The following is a 16,585-nucleotide window of genomic DNA, read 5'->3' on the forward strand; positions in this document are numbered from 1 at the left end:
GCCGTTTCTGTCGTATTATCTGGATATTAAGAGATGTATCCTCGTTTGTGTATTGTGCAACCCAAACCATTTTTTGATTTTTTATTTTACCAATCTCGTTAAAATAATATTTTTATATTTTATTTCTAAACGGTATCTTTCTGCATGAAGCTCTAAGCGGATTTCACCACCCTTAGCAATGCTTAGTTACATATATTGAGAATGTCACCCGAGTGTCTTTGAATATCAAATATGTCAACGAGAGTTGATATATTTGATATCCAAAGACACTTGGGTGAGATTTATTTATCACCCAACATCATTCTTCCAAATGTTTCAGTTTGTAGACAGTTAAATAAGCAGTGTCTAAGTGTAAAAAGTGCTACCTTATTAGCTTCAGTTACAGAGCCATTGGTAATGTCATTTGATTTTGACGTCATGTTAAAGGGGCACTGATCTAACGCAATTCCCCGGGACTGGTTGTTGCCTTTGTTATTGTTTTTTCCCAGTGAGTACCCGGATGTAGAGCAGAAATCTAGACTAGCTCGCGACCTCTGTTGCGCCATTCGTAAGCGCATTAGTCACTTTTATGGATACCGGTAGTAATAAGAGCGTATGGTCACATTGATCAACAAAATGAAATACAGTTTTCGAGATATTAAGGAAATATAGGTATCTTTGTGGGTAGCATCGGTAATGGTGACGAAGTTTTGATAAGTCACTTGCTTGGTAATTTTGCGATTTTCGTTTACACTATTTTGACTTGCAACACAAAGTAAATATTTCACCTGAGCATTGCTTTTTTTATAGTGTGTATATTTTTTTACTGTCAAAATGTGTAACATATTTATTAAACGTCTAAATATTCAGTTATTTTACAAAGTGACTGAAACACATTTCCATCTGTATTATTATGATATCGAATTCCAAACATTTTGATGTTTAATGTCATCACCAAGAGACTGAAAATGTTACGTTGAAAAGTACATTTCTATGTTGTTTGGCTTCTAATCCTACATAATAATCTGTTGTGATGTTTGTAGGCCCTTTTTATCGTCTTAATCAATCTGGACAGATTTTTTAGTCAAAATGACTGAAATATTTACACATTTTATAAATTGCCTGAGAGAATCACATTTTACAAATTGACGGTAATCTATACACGCTTACAAAGGAAATGACCTGTGAAAACAACGTCTATCGCGCATTGAAGAATTTCCCAACCAAGACGTAGAGAAACAAGAACGAATCGGTTCAAATGAAGGAAAACAAAATGCCAATACCATAATTACAACTTACCAAATTTATGTGTATAAATAGGCAGCTTCCTTGTTCGAGGAATGTATCCGTGAATATCCACACAAAGGAATAATGTCCCACTCGTCTGCAGCTATACAAAATAACTTATTCGATGTCACGTGTCTCTGTAACTATCAAATATTCTAAAAGATATATATCGTTTCGGGATATTATAACCAGTGTTCGTTTCTCAACTGATCACTTGGATTGTTTCAGGTGTCAAGTCTCAAGGGTCGGCTGAGAAAGGCCACGTGACAACTAGTTTCATTACATCCACGGTTCCTATAAAATCCATTGAGTTTGATAACAATGAGCAACCAATCAACGTATTATCAGTTAACCCTTTGAACAAAGTATGTTGTTTTTACATCGGCACTTCACGCCATGATATGAGTGTATTCCCTTTGTTTTAGTAAACCTAGACATGTAAACACTCACTTTTGACATATCAACTGTGCAAGATAACAGTGATTAATCAATCAACGTATTTTCTGTTAATCCTTTGATGACTAGGAACGATCCGTTGATTTACCAAAAAAAGTAAATCAACTGATCATTCATCTCTTGCTGGGCTGCCACGTGCATATTACATAACGCACATTTCACCTCACTTCAAACCTGGATTTAGATTGAATAATTACCCCAGACACAATAAATGCCAAATGAGAACCTTTGTCAGGTAATCTAAGTGGTGCTACCACTAATTGTACCTGTAATAAATTCATTAACTGAGCATCAAGTGAATGACGACAAGTACACAAGTGTAGGGTTATACGAGAAAACGTGGATGACAACAAGGGAGTAGTAATCGTATTATCGACGCAATCCGAAATCAGAAAATGCTTTCACTGCATGGATACTTTTTTTAGTATTAAACTATAACCCATCTGGGGTATTTCCAAATGACGACTTCCGATGAGCTCCGCCGTTCTTTTTGTCTGTTTGTTTACGCTGAAGAAATTAATTGACATGTGCCCTTTGTCGAATCTTTATAGATCACAGTTAACCAATCAGTGTTTATGCAAAAATGCGTAAAAAAAATATTGCCTCCAGCCTCCCAGTTTATTTAGCTGTCCTTGCAGACGGTAGCCCAGTCTCTGGTCACGCTCAGTTGCGTTGCGTATCATCCGGGTACTCACGGGGGAAAAAACAATAACAAAGGCAACAACCAGGCGAATGGCGTTAGATCAGTGCCCCTTTAACCAGTGATGTCACAATGGTCTGCAAAGAATTGTGATGCAATTTCATTGCAGCAATATCTACAATGTAGATATCACTTGATCTCACCCAAGCCATATCTCCTGTGGGAGCCAGTTTTGGATGATAAAGATCTTTATAGCTAAAATGGATAGAATTATCAATAAACCGCCCGCATGTTATCAAAAATGAGCGGGCCACTGTAACTTGATAATGCCCTCATATTGCTTGACCATGGGCCATTATCACGCCAGTTGTTAGGTGACGTCATAGGAAAGGAATAGGTGACGTCACGTTCAATAGTGTCGTCATCTGGATTGTTCTATGTGGTTTCCATATTTGTAAAAGTGGGTCAGTGACATTCGTGTTGATTGCTGTAAATGTTTCAAAACCGATACTGGTGTTTCTTTTTATTTGATAACAAATTCCATTTAGCTATAATCATGGTAACGCTATTTTTCAGTGCATTATCGTTTGCAGAAGCCCTCAATCTTTTCAACTGCCTTCCTTTGTCGGGCAGTTAAAGGAACACCTCAGACTTCTGCAAATGATAATGCCCTGAAAAATAGCGTTACTCTTATAATATATGTCTTTGGATCACCTAATCTAAATAAAGATCACTGCATGGGATCCAGTGGTTCTTTCTTGAACAATTCAGCTTCATTTCGATTGTAGTCCCATTTGGGTGGCCTTAATTATTTAAAGCAGCACTGATTTCTGACATTTCACCAGGACAGTTTGTTGCCTTTGTTATTGTATTTTCTAATGAATACCTGAATGATATCACCCAGTCACTGAAGATGATAGGATTAAGTGAAAATGAAAGTCAACATACATTTCTGTAATTTTTTGGCTTTAAATCCAAGCATAAAGTTAGTCTATTGTGATGTTTGTCTTTTGAACTTCTACGGTGACAACTATTTTCATGATCTCCATCTTTCTTTAAAAATTTCATTGAGTCAATAATGAGGCAACAATCAACATATTATCATGATTATCGGCTAATGAAAGTATGTTGTATATATATTTTGGAAATCCTATGATCATATTGATGGATGGGTATTTTTGTAACTCAACTGATCATCCTTTGCTGCTCTAACATGTGCATAACCACTTCTGGAGTTATAAGACAACCTTAGATTGATTAATTACCCCAGGCAAAAGAAATGCCAACTGGGAACCTTTGTCAGGTAATCTGAGTGGTGCTTCCACTAATTGTACTTGTAATAAATTCATTAACTGAGCATCAAGGGAATGATTGGTTGGTTGGTTATTCCAGCCAAGTGACGGCGGTCTGTAAATAATCGAGTCTGGACCAGACAATCCAGTGATTAATATCATGAGCATCAATCCACGGAATTAGGATTGATGACATGCATCAACCAAGTCAGCGAGCCTGACCAGCCGATCCCGTTAGTCACCTTTTACGACAAGCATAGTCGCCTTTTACGGCAAGCATAGGTTGCTGAAGACCTATTCTACCCTGGAATCTTCACGGGTCTCAAGGGAATGATGACAAATACACAGGTATAGGGTTATACCATGAAACATGGATGACGAGAAGAGAGATATAAAATTGTAGTGTTATATGCAGTGTAGTTGCCTGAAAAATAAGGGTCGTTGCTGTTTTGAGTATATAAACTGAGTCTACATGTCGAAGGGGGATTATGTCGTGGCACAGTCCGTACGTCCGTCTGTCCGTCCGTCCCACAGAGGGTACTAAGCTTGTGAAATCAACTCCTCCTACAGTTTCCAGAGAATATCCCTGAAACTCTACACACAAAATGTCGACATGTTGATGATAAGCATATGGCAGTCCCGTTTCAATTCGACAAATTTTGACAGAGTTACTGCCCCTGTTTTATGGAGCTTCATGAAATCTACTCCTCCAGTTTCCAGAGTATATCACAATATCTAACTATAACTATAACTATAGTTAGTTTCCTTGTTTAAGGCTTTTGTGGGTGAGGTACATCCTTATGGCGTTAGCGTTCAGACTGGATTACTCCCAACAAAATCTTCTGCACAATTTGTTTCAAATGCAGTGCCATCTAATGTTGTTATTTCATAAAATACAAAGAAAATATAAACTCGTTAAAGAAATTCATGCAGCGGATGTTGTGCTCTCAGAGCACTCTTGTTGCTTTATACTAAAGTACATGCACATTTACTTTATTGGTTTGTGTTATGCCTCGCCCAAATGAACATGGCCCGTCCATCACATTTTGTTTCCGGAACATAATTCATACATCATTCAATATTTGTTCATGCTACTTTGTATACCCATCAGGCATGCACTGAACTGGTGCCATAAGTGCTATTCAGGAATTGTTTTGTGCATTTCTAAGGCAATAAGTTAGACTTCAATCGAGGGTATGGTTTGTTTCCAGAGAAAAACTCATAATAAGTTTCTCATTTCTTTATATAATGCAAGTCCTGAACTAATGGGTTTTGCTATTGAGGTGTTTGTTTTAGATTTTGCATTAACAAATGGAACTTGTACATTGTTTGCTTTATGCCATATTTTTAAAAGGGCAGGGGATATTGATGACTTTATCTTCTTGTTCAGTTTACATCTGATAGTATAGTATCTGATGCAATGGCATTATGGGGTTTTATTTACGACCTCAAATAAATCAAATGTGTATCTTAATATCATAGTTGTATTTCATGGCATGATTAAATATCAAGCTATGGAACACAGAAATAGGATCCAAATCAACCTCTGTCAGGGTATTATCCACACAACCTGAAATCCAAAAATGCTTTCACTGCTGGTATACTTTTCTTTATTAAACTATAACCATCAGGGGTATTTCCAAATAACATCTAATGAGCATCAACTGTTCTTTTTGTCTGTTTGTTTAGGTTGAAGTCATTAATTAACATGCGCCCTTTGTATTATCGATATCTTTATAGATCACCAGTAACTGATCAGTGTTCACTAATGCGTATAGATATTGCCTTAAAGTTTGTTTATACTGTCCCTACAGACGGTAGCCCAGTCTCTTGTCATGCTCAGCATTAGCCAGGCAAATGACTCACAGCAGCTGGTGAGCTGGGGCAGTGTTAGACAGCGGGGTAGAAGCAAGAAATTAGTGCCCCTTATAATTAGGAAATGGTCATTTTAAGTTCATTTTGGAGGTACACAATATAGCTTTACCCATCACAGTGACCGTACTGCCAGCTCTCCGTAGGTCTTTGATGACAGCACGTTTTTCATGTTTTGGGATTTTTTCTAGATGGAAGTTAAACACTGGACGCTATGTTTATCTAAATGTATAAACTCTTCCAAAATAAAAAGCTGAAAAATACATGAATGGAGTGTGTAAGATTTGTGGATGTGACGGAGGTACTAGGCAACTAAAAGGTGTAGTTTATAAACTTAACTGTAACTGTGGACAATCCTACGTAGGTGAAACATCCCGCCCCATCAACACCACAGTCAAAGAGCACAAAACTTCAACCATCAAATCAGACAGTAAATCAGCCATCTCTGACCATATCAGCAACTTCCCCAATGACGACATCAAGAATTGGATTTGGCCTGGATTGTGGACTTTGCTGTGCGAAACTCTATTGTTTGGGTTAGAGAATTGGATAGGGCCTGAACTGAAGGTGTGACGTCACACTCAAAACGTATTTCATGCATGAATTAAAAACACATAGAACCTTCAACGTACTGTCCCATCAACGCACTGCTCACTCATACCGAGGATTAAGAAACGTTGATGCTGATTGGTTCTAACAGTCATATTCTCAAACCACTAAAATCAACCTTTCTTGTAAGATATGAACCCAGACTTACAGCATTTCCAGTACTGTGCAGACAATAGAGACTTTAATAGTGCCTCATTAGCATAGCATATCAGAACATCACATCTTTGTAAAATATAGTAAATGCATGATAAAGCATGCACAGGACTAATTCCTTGGTGGGCTGTTGGGGAAAAAAATGATTTTGGTTTGTGTGTTTCTCATTTGGATATCTAATCATTTTTATGTTTATATATGTTCGTAATATATGCTGTGTGTTATTTGTTGCAGTAGAACCAGCTAAAGCAAAATGAGAAACCTACAGTTACTGGAGGTGAAGAGAGTGGTTGACAACACAAGTATGAATAGATGTCAGCACATCACAATGGACACAGACACCGACACACTGTATGCTGCAGGGCCAGCCTGTCTGTGTGCTATAGATGTCCAGTCAGGACAGGTAAGTGCACCAGTGAGTGGACACCGACACACTGTATGCTGCAGGGCCAGCCTGTCTGTGTGCTATAGATGTCCAGTCAGGACAGGTAAGTGCACCAGTGAGTGGACACCGACACACTGTATGCTGCAGGGCCAGCCTGTCTGTGTGCTATAGATGTCCAGTCAGGACAGGTAGGTGCACCTGTGAGTGGACACCGACACACTGTATGCTGCAGGGCCAGCCTGTCTGTGTGCTATAGATGTCCAGTCAGGACAGGTAAGTGCACCAGTGAGTGGACACCGACACACTGTATGCTGCAGGGCCAGCCTGTCTGTGTGCTATAGATGTCCAGTCAGGACAGGTAGGTGCACCAGTGAGTGGACACAGACACACTGTATGCTGCAGGGCCAGCCTGTCTGTGTGCTATAGATGTCCAGTCAGGACAGGTAAGTGCACCTGTGAGTGGACACCGACACACTGTATGCTGCAGGGCCAGCCTGTGTGTGTGCTATAGATGTCCAGTCAGGACAGGTAGGTGCACCAGTGAGTGGACACCGACACACTGTATGCTGCAGGGCCAGCCTGTCTGTGTGCTATAGATGTCCAGTCAGGACAGGTAGGTGCACCTGTGAGTGGACACAGGTCAGTCTGTATGCTGTCTCCAGTTGCAATCTATTATTGATATCTACCAACAAATGAAAACCTGAAATATCTTCAAACAAATATTTTGTACTTTTTGTTGTAAACTTTATACAAGCATGATTGATTGCTGTAAACACTGTAACTGTTGTTTACAGGTGGGCAGTTCAGTCAGTCTGACCAAGGAAGACTTCCTCCCCTCAGATGGGACAGGGTGCATTGTGGGTATGCAGTATCTGGCAGACCAACAGGGCGTATGTGTTGCCGTCAGCAACGGCAACCTGCTTCTCTGGAGTGTTTGTACAGGGCAGGTGAGAAAACTGCCTTCATCTAAATCTTGTCTCAGTATCACAGATATCTGCCCTTTTTTTTTTTTCACATCCACAAACTATCGTACTCAGGTTTGTGTTTGATTTGGCATGTTTCGAAAATTAAAGATTGATGCTGTTGGCTGTTGGCACAGAAATCTTTTACAAATCATTGGTAACTATTATTTTGTTTGTTGAGATATTCATTTGAAAAGATGTTAATTTAATCACTTTTGTCCAAAGTTTTGACCAAAATAACCAGATGATGGACTTCTTCCTTTTTTCTTGTTGCTTTTTAGCAGAGTGAAAAGACATGTACAAAGTGACCCATGAAGATCAGGGGTAGAATAGCTCTTCAGCAACCCATGCTTGTCGTAACGGGCGACTAACGGAATCGGGTAGCCAGACCCATTGACTCGGTTGATGCATGTCATCAATCCCAATTGCGTGGATCGATGCTCGTGATATCAATCACTGGATTGTCTGGCCCAGACTCGAGACTCAACTTTTAGATCTTGGCTTTTGACACTCCTCGGCGTTGCCATTAAAACTTGAAATGGTGACAGTCAGTGTAGGAATTAGTTCTCCAAGTTCACAGACCAGGATTACTTGTCTCATAGCCCAAATTAAAAGTCACTGGCATTTGGCTAGCAGGCAGGCAGTTATTTCAAACACTGGTGTCAATCATTGATAGTTTGATACTGCATTAATGAACCATAACAAAGCTATGTACACAACACTTTGCAGTTAACATTTTGCTTCTTACTTAATACTGTAAAAACATGTCATGATAATTGTTGAACACTGATATAATTTGGTTCAGATTGAGTGTGTCGGCTGTGTGGAGAGTGGGTTCACAGCCATGGCCTGGAGTCCAGACCTGGAGGTCCTTGTCCTTGCGACAGGTAGGTCACACGATGACAGTAACTGTCAAGTGTTTGGCCTCGCAACAGTAAGGTCCTGGAAAACCATTCATGGAGAGCTATCTGTTCCCTCTTAACACTAAAAATGTTCATTATTTTGCTACGTCCCTCCACCCTCCAAATTGTATTTGTGAAAATGTTGATATCCAGCAAAGATATACTTTTGAAATGCTCCAAAGAGTACCACAATCAATAAAGTTAGTGGTTAAACTTTATTTTAGAGGAAACGAAATGTATGCAATAAGCGGAGGTCACATTAACTTTTCCTGTTAGTATCTTGAACTATGTTGAAAGATAAGTTCCTATTTCAGGCGATGAGACCCTGATCATGATGACAAGAGAGTTTGACCCCATCACAGAGATCTCCCAGCACCCTCAAGACACAGGGGATGGTGAGTGTCCATGTTGGTAGTTGTTGATACAGGGATGGTGGGTGTCCATGTTGGTAGTGGATACAGGGATGGTGGTGTCCATGTTGGTAGTTGTTGATACAGGGATGGTGGGTGTCCATGTTGGTAGTTGATACAGGGATGGTGAGTGTCCATGTTGGTAGTTTTTGATACAGTGATGGTTGGTGTCCATGTTGACAGTTGTTGATACAGTGATGGTTGGTGTCCATGTTGACAGTTGTTGATACAGGGATGGTGAGTGTCCATGTTGGTAGTTGTTGATACAGGAATGGTGGGTGTCCGTGTTGGTAGTTGTTGATACAGGAATGGTGGGTGTCCATGTTGGTAGTTGTTGATACAGGGATGGTGAGTGTCCATGTTGACAGTTGTTGATACAGGGATGGTGGGTGTCCATGTTGACAGTTGTTGATACAGTGATGGTGGGTGTCCATGTTGGTGGTTGTTGATACAGTGATGGTGGGTGTCCATGTTGGTAGTTGTTGATACAGTGATGGTGGGTGTCCATGTTGGTAGTTGTTGATACAGGGATGGTGGGTGTCCATGTTGACAGTTGTTCATACAGGGATGGTGGGTGTCCATGTTGACAGTTGTTCATACAGGGATGGTGGGTGTCCATGTTGGTGGTTGTTGATACAGTGATGGTGGGTGTCCATGTTGGTAGTTTTTGATACAGGGATGGTGGGTGTCCATGTTGGTAGTTTTTGATACAGGGATGGTGGGTGTCCATGTTGGTAGTTGTTGATACAGGAATGGTGGGTGTCCATGTTGACAGTTGTTGATACAGTGATGGTGGGTGTCCATGTTGGTAGTTGTGGATACAGGGATGGTGGGTGTCCATGTTGACAGTTGTTGATACAGGAATGGTGGGTGTCCATGTTGGTAGTTGTTGATACAGGGATGGTGGGTGTCCATGTTGGTAGTTGTTGATACAGGGATGGTGGGTGTCCATGTTGGTAGTTGTTGATACAGGAATGGCGGGTGTCCATGTTGGTAGTTGTTGATACAGGAATGGCGGGTGTCCATGTTGGTAGTTGTTGATACAGGAATGGCGGGTGTCCATGTTGGTAGTTGTTGATACAGGGATGGTGGGTGTCCATGTTGCAAGTTGTTGATACAGGGATGGTGGGTGTCCATGTTGGTAGTTGTTGATACAGGAATGGCGGGTTTCCATGTTGGTAGTTGTTGATACAGGAATGGTGGGTGTCCATGTTGGTAGTTGTTGATACAGGAATGGCGGGTGTCCATGTTGGTAGTTGTTGATACAGGGATGGTGGGTGTCCATGTTGGTAGTTGTTGATACAGGAATGGCGGGTGTCCATGTTGGTAGTTGTTGATACAGGGATGGTGGGTGTCCATGTTGCAAGTTGTTGATACAGGGATGGCGGGTGTCCATGTTGGTAGTTGTTGATACAGTGATGGTGGGTGTCCATGTTGGTAGTTGTTGATACAGTGATGGTGGGTGTCCATGTTGGTAGTTGTTGATACAGGAATGGTGGGTGTCCATGTTGGTAGTTGTTGATACAGTGATGGTGGGTGTCCATGTTGGTAGTTGTTGATACAGTGATGGTGGGTGTCCATGTTGGTAGTTGTTGATACAGGAATGGTGGGTGTCCATGTTGGTAGTTGTTGATACAGTGATGGTGGGTGTCCATGTTGGTAGTTGTGGATACAGGGATGGTGGGTGTCCATGTTGGTAGTTGTTGATACAGGAATGGCGGGTGTCCATGTTGGTAGTTGTTGATACAGTGATGGTGGGTGTCCATGTTGGTAGTTGTTGATACAGGAATGGCGGGTGTCCATGTTGGTAGTTGTTGATACAGGAATGGCGGGTGTCCATGTTGGTAGTTGTTGATACAGTGATGGTGGGTGTCCATGTTGGTAGTTGTTGATACAGTGATGACGGGTGTCCATGTTGGTAGTTGTTGATACAGTGATGGTGGGTGTCCATGTTGGTAGTTGTTGATACAGTGATGGTGGGTGTCCATGTTGGTAGTTGTTGATACAGGAATGGCGGGTGTCCATGTTGGTAGTTGTTGATACAGTGAGGGCGGGTGTCCATGTTGGTAGTTGTTGATACAGGAATGGCGGGTGTCCATGTTGGTAGTTGTTGATACAGGAATGGTGGGTGTCCATGTTGGTAGTTGTTGATACAGGGATGGTGGGTGTCCATGTTGGTAGTTGTTGATACAGGAATGGTGGGTGTCCATGTTGGTAGTTGTTGATACAGGAATGGTGGGTGTCCATGTTGGTAGTTGTTGATACAGTGATGGTGGGTGTCCATGTTGACAGTTGTTGATACAGTGATGGTGGGTGTCCATGTTGGTAGTTGTTGATACAGAAATGGAGGGTGTCCATGTTTGTAGTTGTTGATACAGTGATGGTGGGTGTCCATGTTGGTAGTTGTTGATACAGTGATGGTGGGTGTCCATGTTGGTAGTTGTTGATACAGGAATGGTGAGTGTCCATGTTCACATATTGTGGTGATAAAGGTATGTATATCCGAACTTCTTTTGCATTATTTTTCAGCTGCCTTTGTGACTGTTGGATGGGGTAAGAAAGAGACCCAGTTCCATGGGTCTGAGGGCAAGGCTGCTGCACGGAAGAAAGACAAGGTAGGGTAGAGACAGATTCTGTAGAACATACACATTTCCCCCATAACATGATCAAGGAGACCTTGAGTTGTACATGAAAAAGGGACACTTTGAATCCCAGGTAAGGTGGGTGGGTCTCTAAAGAAACTTTCTTGCATTCCAGGAATAAATGACTCATTGAAACTATTCATAACTGTCCTTGAATGTTAAATATTGGTGACATAAAGTTGTGTTCTTACTTTACTCAGGATTTCTTGCATGATATTGTTTCGTCACATGATTTCATGCAGAGCGTAGTACCAGCATGCACTGCTAACAGGGTTAAACATGGCAGGTGGGAGACACCATGTCACATGGTCTAGTGGTAGGGCGCCCGTCCGGAGATCCCCACACCAAAAGATGTTAAAGATGGTACTTGTTGTTACCCCCTCGCATTAAGGGGAGTCAGTATATTGTTTCTGAGTGGGTTATTCATTTTCAACTGAGGCATGGTATCTTAGTGGGCTTAGTGCACGCACGCACCTAATGAAGAATGTCCCACATGTCTCTCGTACATGTACCTCTCTCTACTACAGTCTTGCAGCTCTGCCACGCCTTGGGATGACTGCCGTCCAAGGATCAGCTGGCGAGGGGATGGTCAGTTCTTTGTTTTGAGCAGCATCAGCCCAGACACAGGTACATCGTTCTCAGCAGTCTGTTTTACTCTACTCTTATAAAAACATTTTTGACAGGATATCAGTCATAACCACAAATATTTTCATTGATTCTTTACATGTATAGGTTATTATTGTCCATCATCAATATTGCTTTATCTGAGAAAGGAAGTATCTTTCAACTTGTGTAAATAATTAGTCCTCCCCACCAAGCATTGCTGACAATGTCAGTTGTGTTTACAGGAAGATAATACATGTATTTAGCTCACCTGACAGAAAGTCAAGTAAGCTTGTGTCATGGCCAGTTTGTCCATGGTCCGTCAGTCGTCCAAGTTAAACATCTTCTTCGCAGAAACCACTTGCCCGTTGTCACCAATGAAGCTGAAACTTCACATGCTTGTTTCCACCAGTTCAATATGTTTACACAGCCTTTGCCTTTTCAGCATGCTGAAAACTGAAATTTCTATTGGCCGTTACTCAGCCATTTTTGTTTCTAAAGTAACCAGATTTGGTGAAGTGAGTAGTGAGGCTCATTGCATAAATTGTGATTTTCTTGATATTTTCATCTCCTACCTCACAAAGATTATTGCTAATACAGATATTTATCAAGACATGCTGCTATGTTCTCTCAACCAGTGAAGCTGAAACTTCACATGCTTGTTTCCTCCAATGATGACATCCAAATTTGATGAATCGGTTTGAATCCAGTTTTCAATATGGTCACCACGGCAACCATATTGCACATGTTTGTTCTGTTAGTTGTGGGACTCATGTTCCACACAATATTTAAACCTTTGACCTTTTGACCCTGCTTTTGGATTCATATGCATATTTGGCTGTGTAAACTTCCCCCTCAACATGCTGACAGTGCCAGACTAGGGGAGCTGAACTTTGTCATGTATGTGTTTCATATCATTAGAGTTTAGTATTTATGGTGAAAATATTTGAATATCATTGCTGACTGAAACTTTTATTATGTGGCTATCTTCATTGACATTTCAAACTGTTTAGTACATATCCAAGTGAACTACAATGCAGTGGTACTATTTGTGTTGTTTTTCTGTATTTGTTCCCCCAAATACTGAAATTTGAGTTTTATCCAGTTTAATAAGAGTTTTGTTTTTCAGTTTAGTTGTAAATCTACCCAGGTATATGCCTGTGGAATGTTGGTTACAGGTGCAGACCAAGATATACCTGCAAAGCCCCACCTCCCCAGCCCCTTTCTAACACTGCTTGGACTTCAACATTATTGACCCAATAATATACAGCATGTTAATTAAAGGTGGCCGGCAGCTCCATGTGTGGACAAGGGATTGCTCACACCACTCCAGTAGTGAGCCTGTGGACGGCCTGGAGCAGCCCCTTGCATGGAGGTAAGTCATCCTATTTTAATGATATAATGTCTGTAACACAATTTGAATCAGTCTAATCTTGTATGTTTAAGTCCAAATGATCACCTGACATGCATGTGACTTATGTGGTGGCTTGTTTGTTCAAGAATAGAAGACTGAATGTGTTGAACTGTTCCTTTTTATCTACCCCGTTTGAAAAATGAGGGAACTCCAAAGTCGTTGCATATTTCTAGATGAAACCTACTTTACGGATAAGTCTAGTGGTGAACTGGTGCCTCTTGATGATTTGGAATTTTGAAGAATAATGAACAACATTATTGTTTTCTTCACTTAACTGACGGTATTCAATGGTAGTGAACCAAAAGTGGGGTATAAGTAACCAAACTCCATTTCCGATTTGCACCAGACTGAGGGGATATGTGATCAGCTAATGACTCTTGTTTCTGAGAGCTTTGCATAACTGTCTGACTGTCTGGTGTGAGGAACCCATCAGCAGTATTAGTGTGATGGTAAAGGACATCTACATTGCTGTGTTTCAGACCATCTGGAGGTCTTGTTGCCTGCTCCCACATGCGACCAAACAAACATGATGTGGTGTTCTTTGAAAAGAATGGTCTTCGGCATGGGGAGTTCACTCTGCCATTTCCTGTAAATACGGTGAAGGTATGTAACAAAACCCATAGTATTGTTTGAATGCATGTAAGAGGAAACCACCACTACTGCACAAGCAACTACTCTGGATACAAACAGCATGTTTCTTGAAATTTCATGACCATGATTTCATCTGTGTATCGGTGTAACTGCAGGTTCGGGAGGTGTTGTGGAACATGGAGTCAACTGTCCTGGCTGTGTGGTGTGAAGAGATGGGTCCAGATCATACCAACCAGCATCCTGAACAACATCTCCCACTATCATATGGTTAGTTGCTAGACTGATCATGTCAGGCTGTAAGTTGTGGCAAGTGGCTGGGTCAAACTGTATGCTCTGGCCATTAGCCATATTCCCGAGGCAAGGGAGTTAACTGACTTTAATAGTCCAGTTTCCACCCTTGGTGAACTAGGTTGGTATTATGGAGTTACATTTTGGCTGGACTAACTAGTCTATTCATAGTCCAATCAAATTCGCAAAACGAAATCGGAATCCTGTTAGTAAACTGTAGTGCAGTTCAGTCGGTTGCATGATTTGCAGAGCATGTGCACCGCCAACTCATTGTCAACAGATATTTTCCGAGTCTTTTTATGTTTTTGATTAAGGTGCCCATGTGATTTGATGCACTTTTGCAATGTAAGACCTGTTTTATCACAATATAGATCTTGATTATCGATCATCTTGACAGGGCACTGCCATTTTCTTTGGTCAAATGCAAGTGATACGAGAGGTGGAATCTGATTGGTCCATAGGAGAGGTTTAGAAGGGACATAACTTGTAATATCCACTGGTGGCGCTACGATCGAGCCCAGGAATTCCAGCCTAGTTCGGCAAGGGTGGAAACTGGTCTTTAAAATTCAGTTAACTCTCTTACATCGGGAAGATGGCCATTAGCTGGGTCAGATTGTAAGATGTGGCTAGTAGCTGTGTCAGGCTGGAAGCTGTGGTGAGTAGCTGGGTCAGACTATAAGCTGTGGCAAGTAGCTGTTTCAGTCTGGGAGCTGTGGCAAGTAGCTGGTCAGACTGTAAGATGTGGCAAATAGCTGGGTCAGACTGGAAGATGTGGCAAGTATCTAGGTCAGACTGTAAGTTGTGGCAAGTAGCTGGGTCAGACTGGAAGCTGTGGCAAGTAGCTGGGTCAGATTGTAAGCTGTGGCAAGTAGCTGGGTCAGACTGGAAGCTGTGGCAAGTAGCTGGGTCAGACTGGAAGCTGTGGCAAGTAGCTTGGTCAGACCGGAAGCTGTGGCAAGTAACTGGTTCAGACTGGAAGCTGTAGCAAGTAGCTGGGTCAGACTGGAAGATGTGGCAAGTAGCTGGGTCAGACTGGAAGATGTGGCAAGTAGCTGGGTCAGACTAGAAGCTGTGGCAAGTAGCTGGGTCAGACTGGAAGCTGTGGCAAGTAGCTGGGTCAGACTGGAAGATGTGCTAGTAGCTAGGTCAGACTGGAAGCTGTGGCAAGTAGCTGGGTCAGACTGGAAGCTGTGGCTAGTAGCTGAGTCAGACTGGAAGATGTGGCAAGTAACTAGGTCAGACTGGAAGCTGTGGCAAGTAGCTGGGTCAGACTGGAAGCTGTGGCAAGTAGCTGGGTCAGACTGGAAGATGTGGCAAGTAGCTGGGTCAGACTGGAAGATGTGGCAAGTAGCTGGGTCAGACTGTAAGATGTGGCAAGTAGCTGGGTCAGACTGGAAGCTGTGGCAAGTAGCTGGGCCAGATTGTAAGCTGTGGCAAGTAGCTGGGTCAGACTGGAAGATGTGGCTAGTAGCTGGGTCAGATTGTAAGCTGTGGCAAGTAGCTGGGTCAGACTGGAAGCTGTGGCAAGTAGATGGTTCAGACTGGAAGATGTGGCAAGTAGCTGGGTCAGACTGTAAGATGTGGCAAGTAGCTGGGTCAGACTGGAAGCTGTGGCAAGTAGCTTGGTCAGACTGGAAGCTGTGGCAAGTAGCTGGGTCAGATAGTAAGCTGTGGCAAGTAGCTGGGTCAGATTATAAGCTGTGGCAAGTAGCTGGGTCAGATTGTAAGCTATTTCAATAAGAAATGTCTTGGGGAAACATGTAGTGTTGATTTCTTAGCATTATGAAAACTTATTCAATCATTACTATCATCCTACTTGAAATATTGGTAGATATCATAAGATGCGAGTCCTTTGCTCTAATTTTTTAAGCAAACTGCAGGGATCTGTAATCTCTACAGAAACGAGGAAAAATCGCATTTTTTAAAACAGTAGTCCTGGGAAAGAAACATCTTCCTCGTAAAAATATTATCAATTATTTTAAAAAATTACTTAGAAAATTATTATAGTGTTTCTGGACAACCGTCCCTCATTTGTCTGGATTTGAGTGTTCAACCGGAAATTACATAGGCTTAACAAATGTTATATTTGGGATAACACTT

At 41.7% G+C, this 16,585-nt stretch overlaps 1 protein-coding gene across 1 annotated transcript in view; it reads left to right on the top strand.

Annotated features, from left to right (window-relative positions):
• Positions 1-7,226: 7,226 nt before the first annotated feature.
• Positions 7,227-16,585, top strand: part of LOC139477634 (elongator complex protein 1-like) — an 80,134-nt gene continuing 70,775 nt past the window's right edge. The window contains exons 1-9 of the mRNA XM_071260032.1: positions 7,227-7,286; positions 7,468-7,620; positions 8,441-8,522; positions 8,852-8,932; positions 11,477-11,562; positions 12,117-12,216; positions 13,477-13,567; positions 14,086-14,209; positions 14,353-14,464. Of these exons, the coding sequence (XP_071116133.1) occupies positions 7,537-7,620; positions 8,441-8,522; positions 8,852-8,932; positions 11,477-11,562; positions 12,117-12,216; positions 13,477-13,567; positions 14,086-14,209; positions 14,353-14,464 (760 nt within the window). The 5' untranslated portion in view covers positions 7,227-7,286; positions 7,468-7,536. The remainder of the gene's footprint in view (positions 7,287-7,467; positions 7,621-8,440; positions 8,523-8,851; positions 8,933-11,476; positions 11,563-12,116; positions 12,217-13,476; positions 13,568-14,085; positions 14,210-14,352; positions 14,465-16,585) is intronic.

Source organism: Haliotis cracherodii, unplaced genomic scaffold, assembly GCF_022045235.1.
Source record: "Haliotis cracherodii isolate W230 unplaced genomic scaffold, xgHalCrac1.p SCAF_1, whole genome shotgun sequence".
NCBI lineage: Eukaryota > Metazoa > Mollusca > Gastropoda > Lepetellida > Haliotidae > Haliotis > Haliotis cracherodii.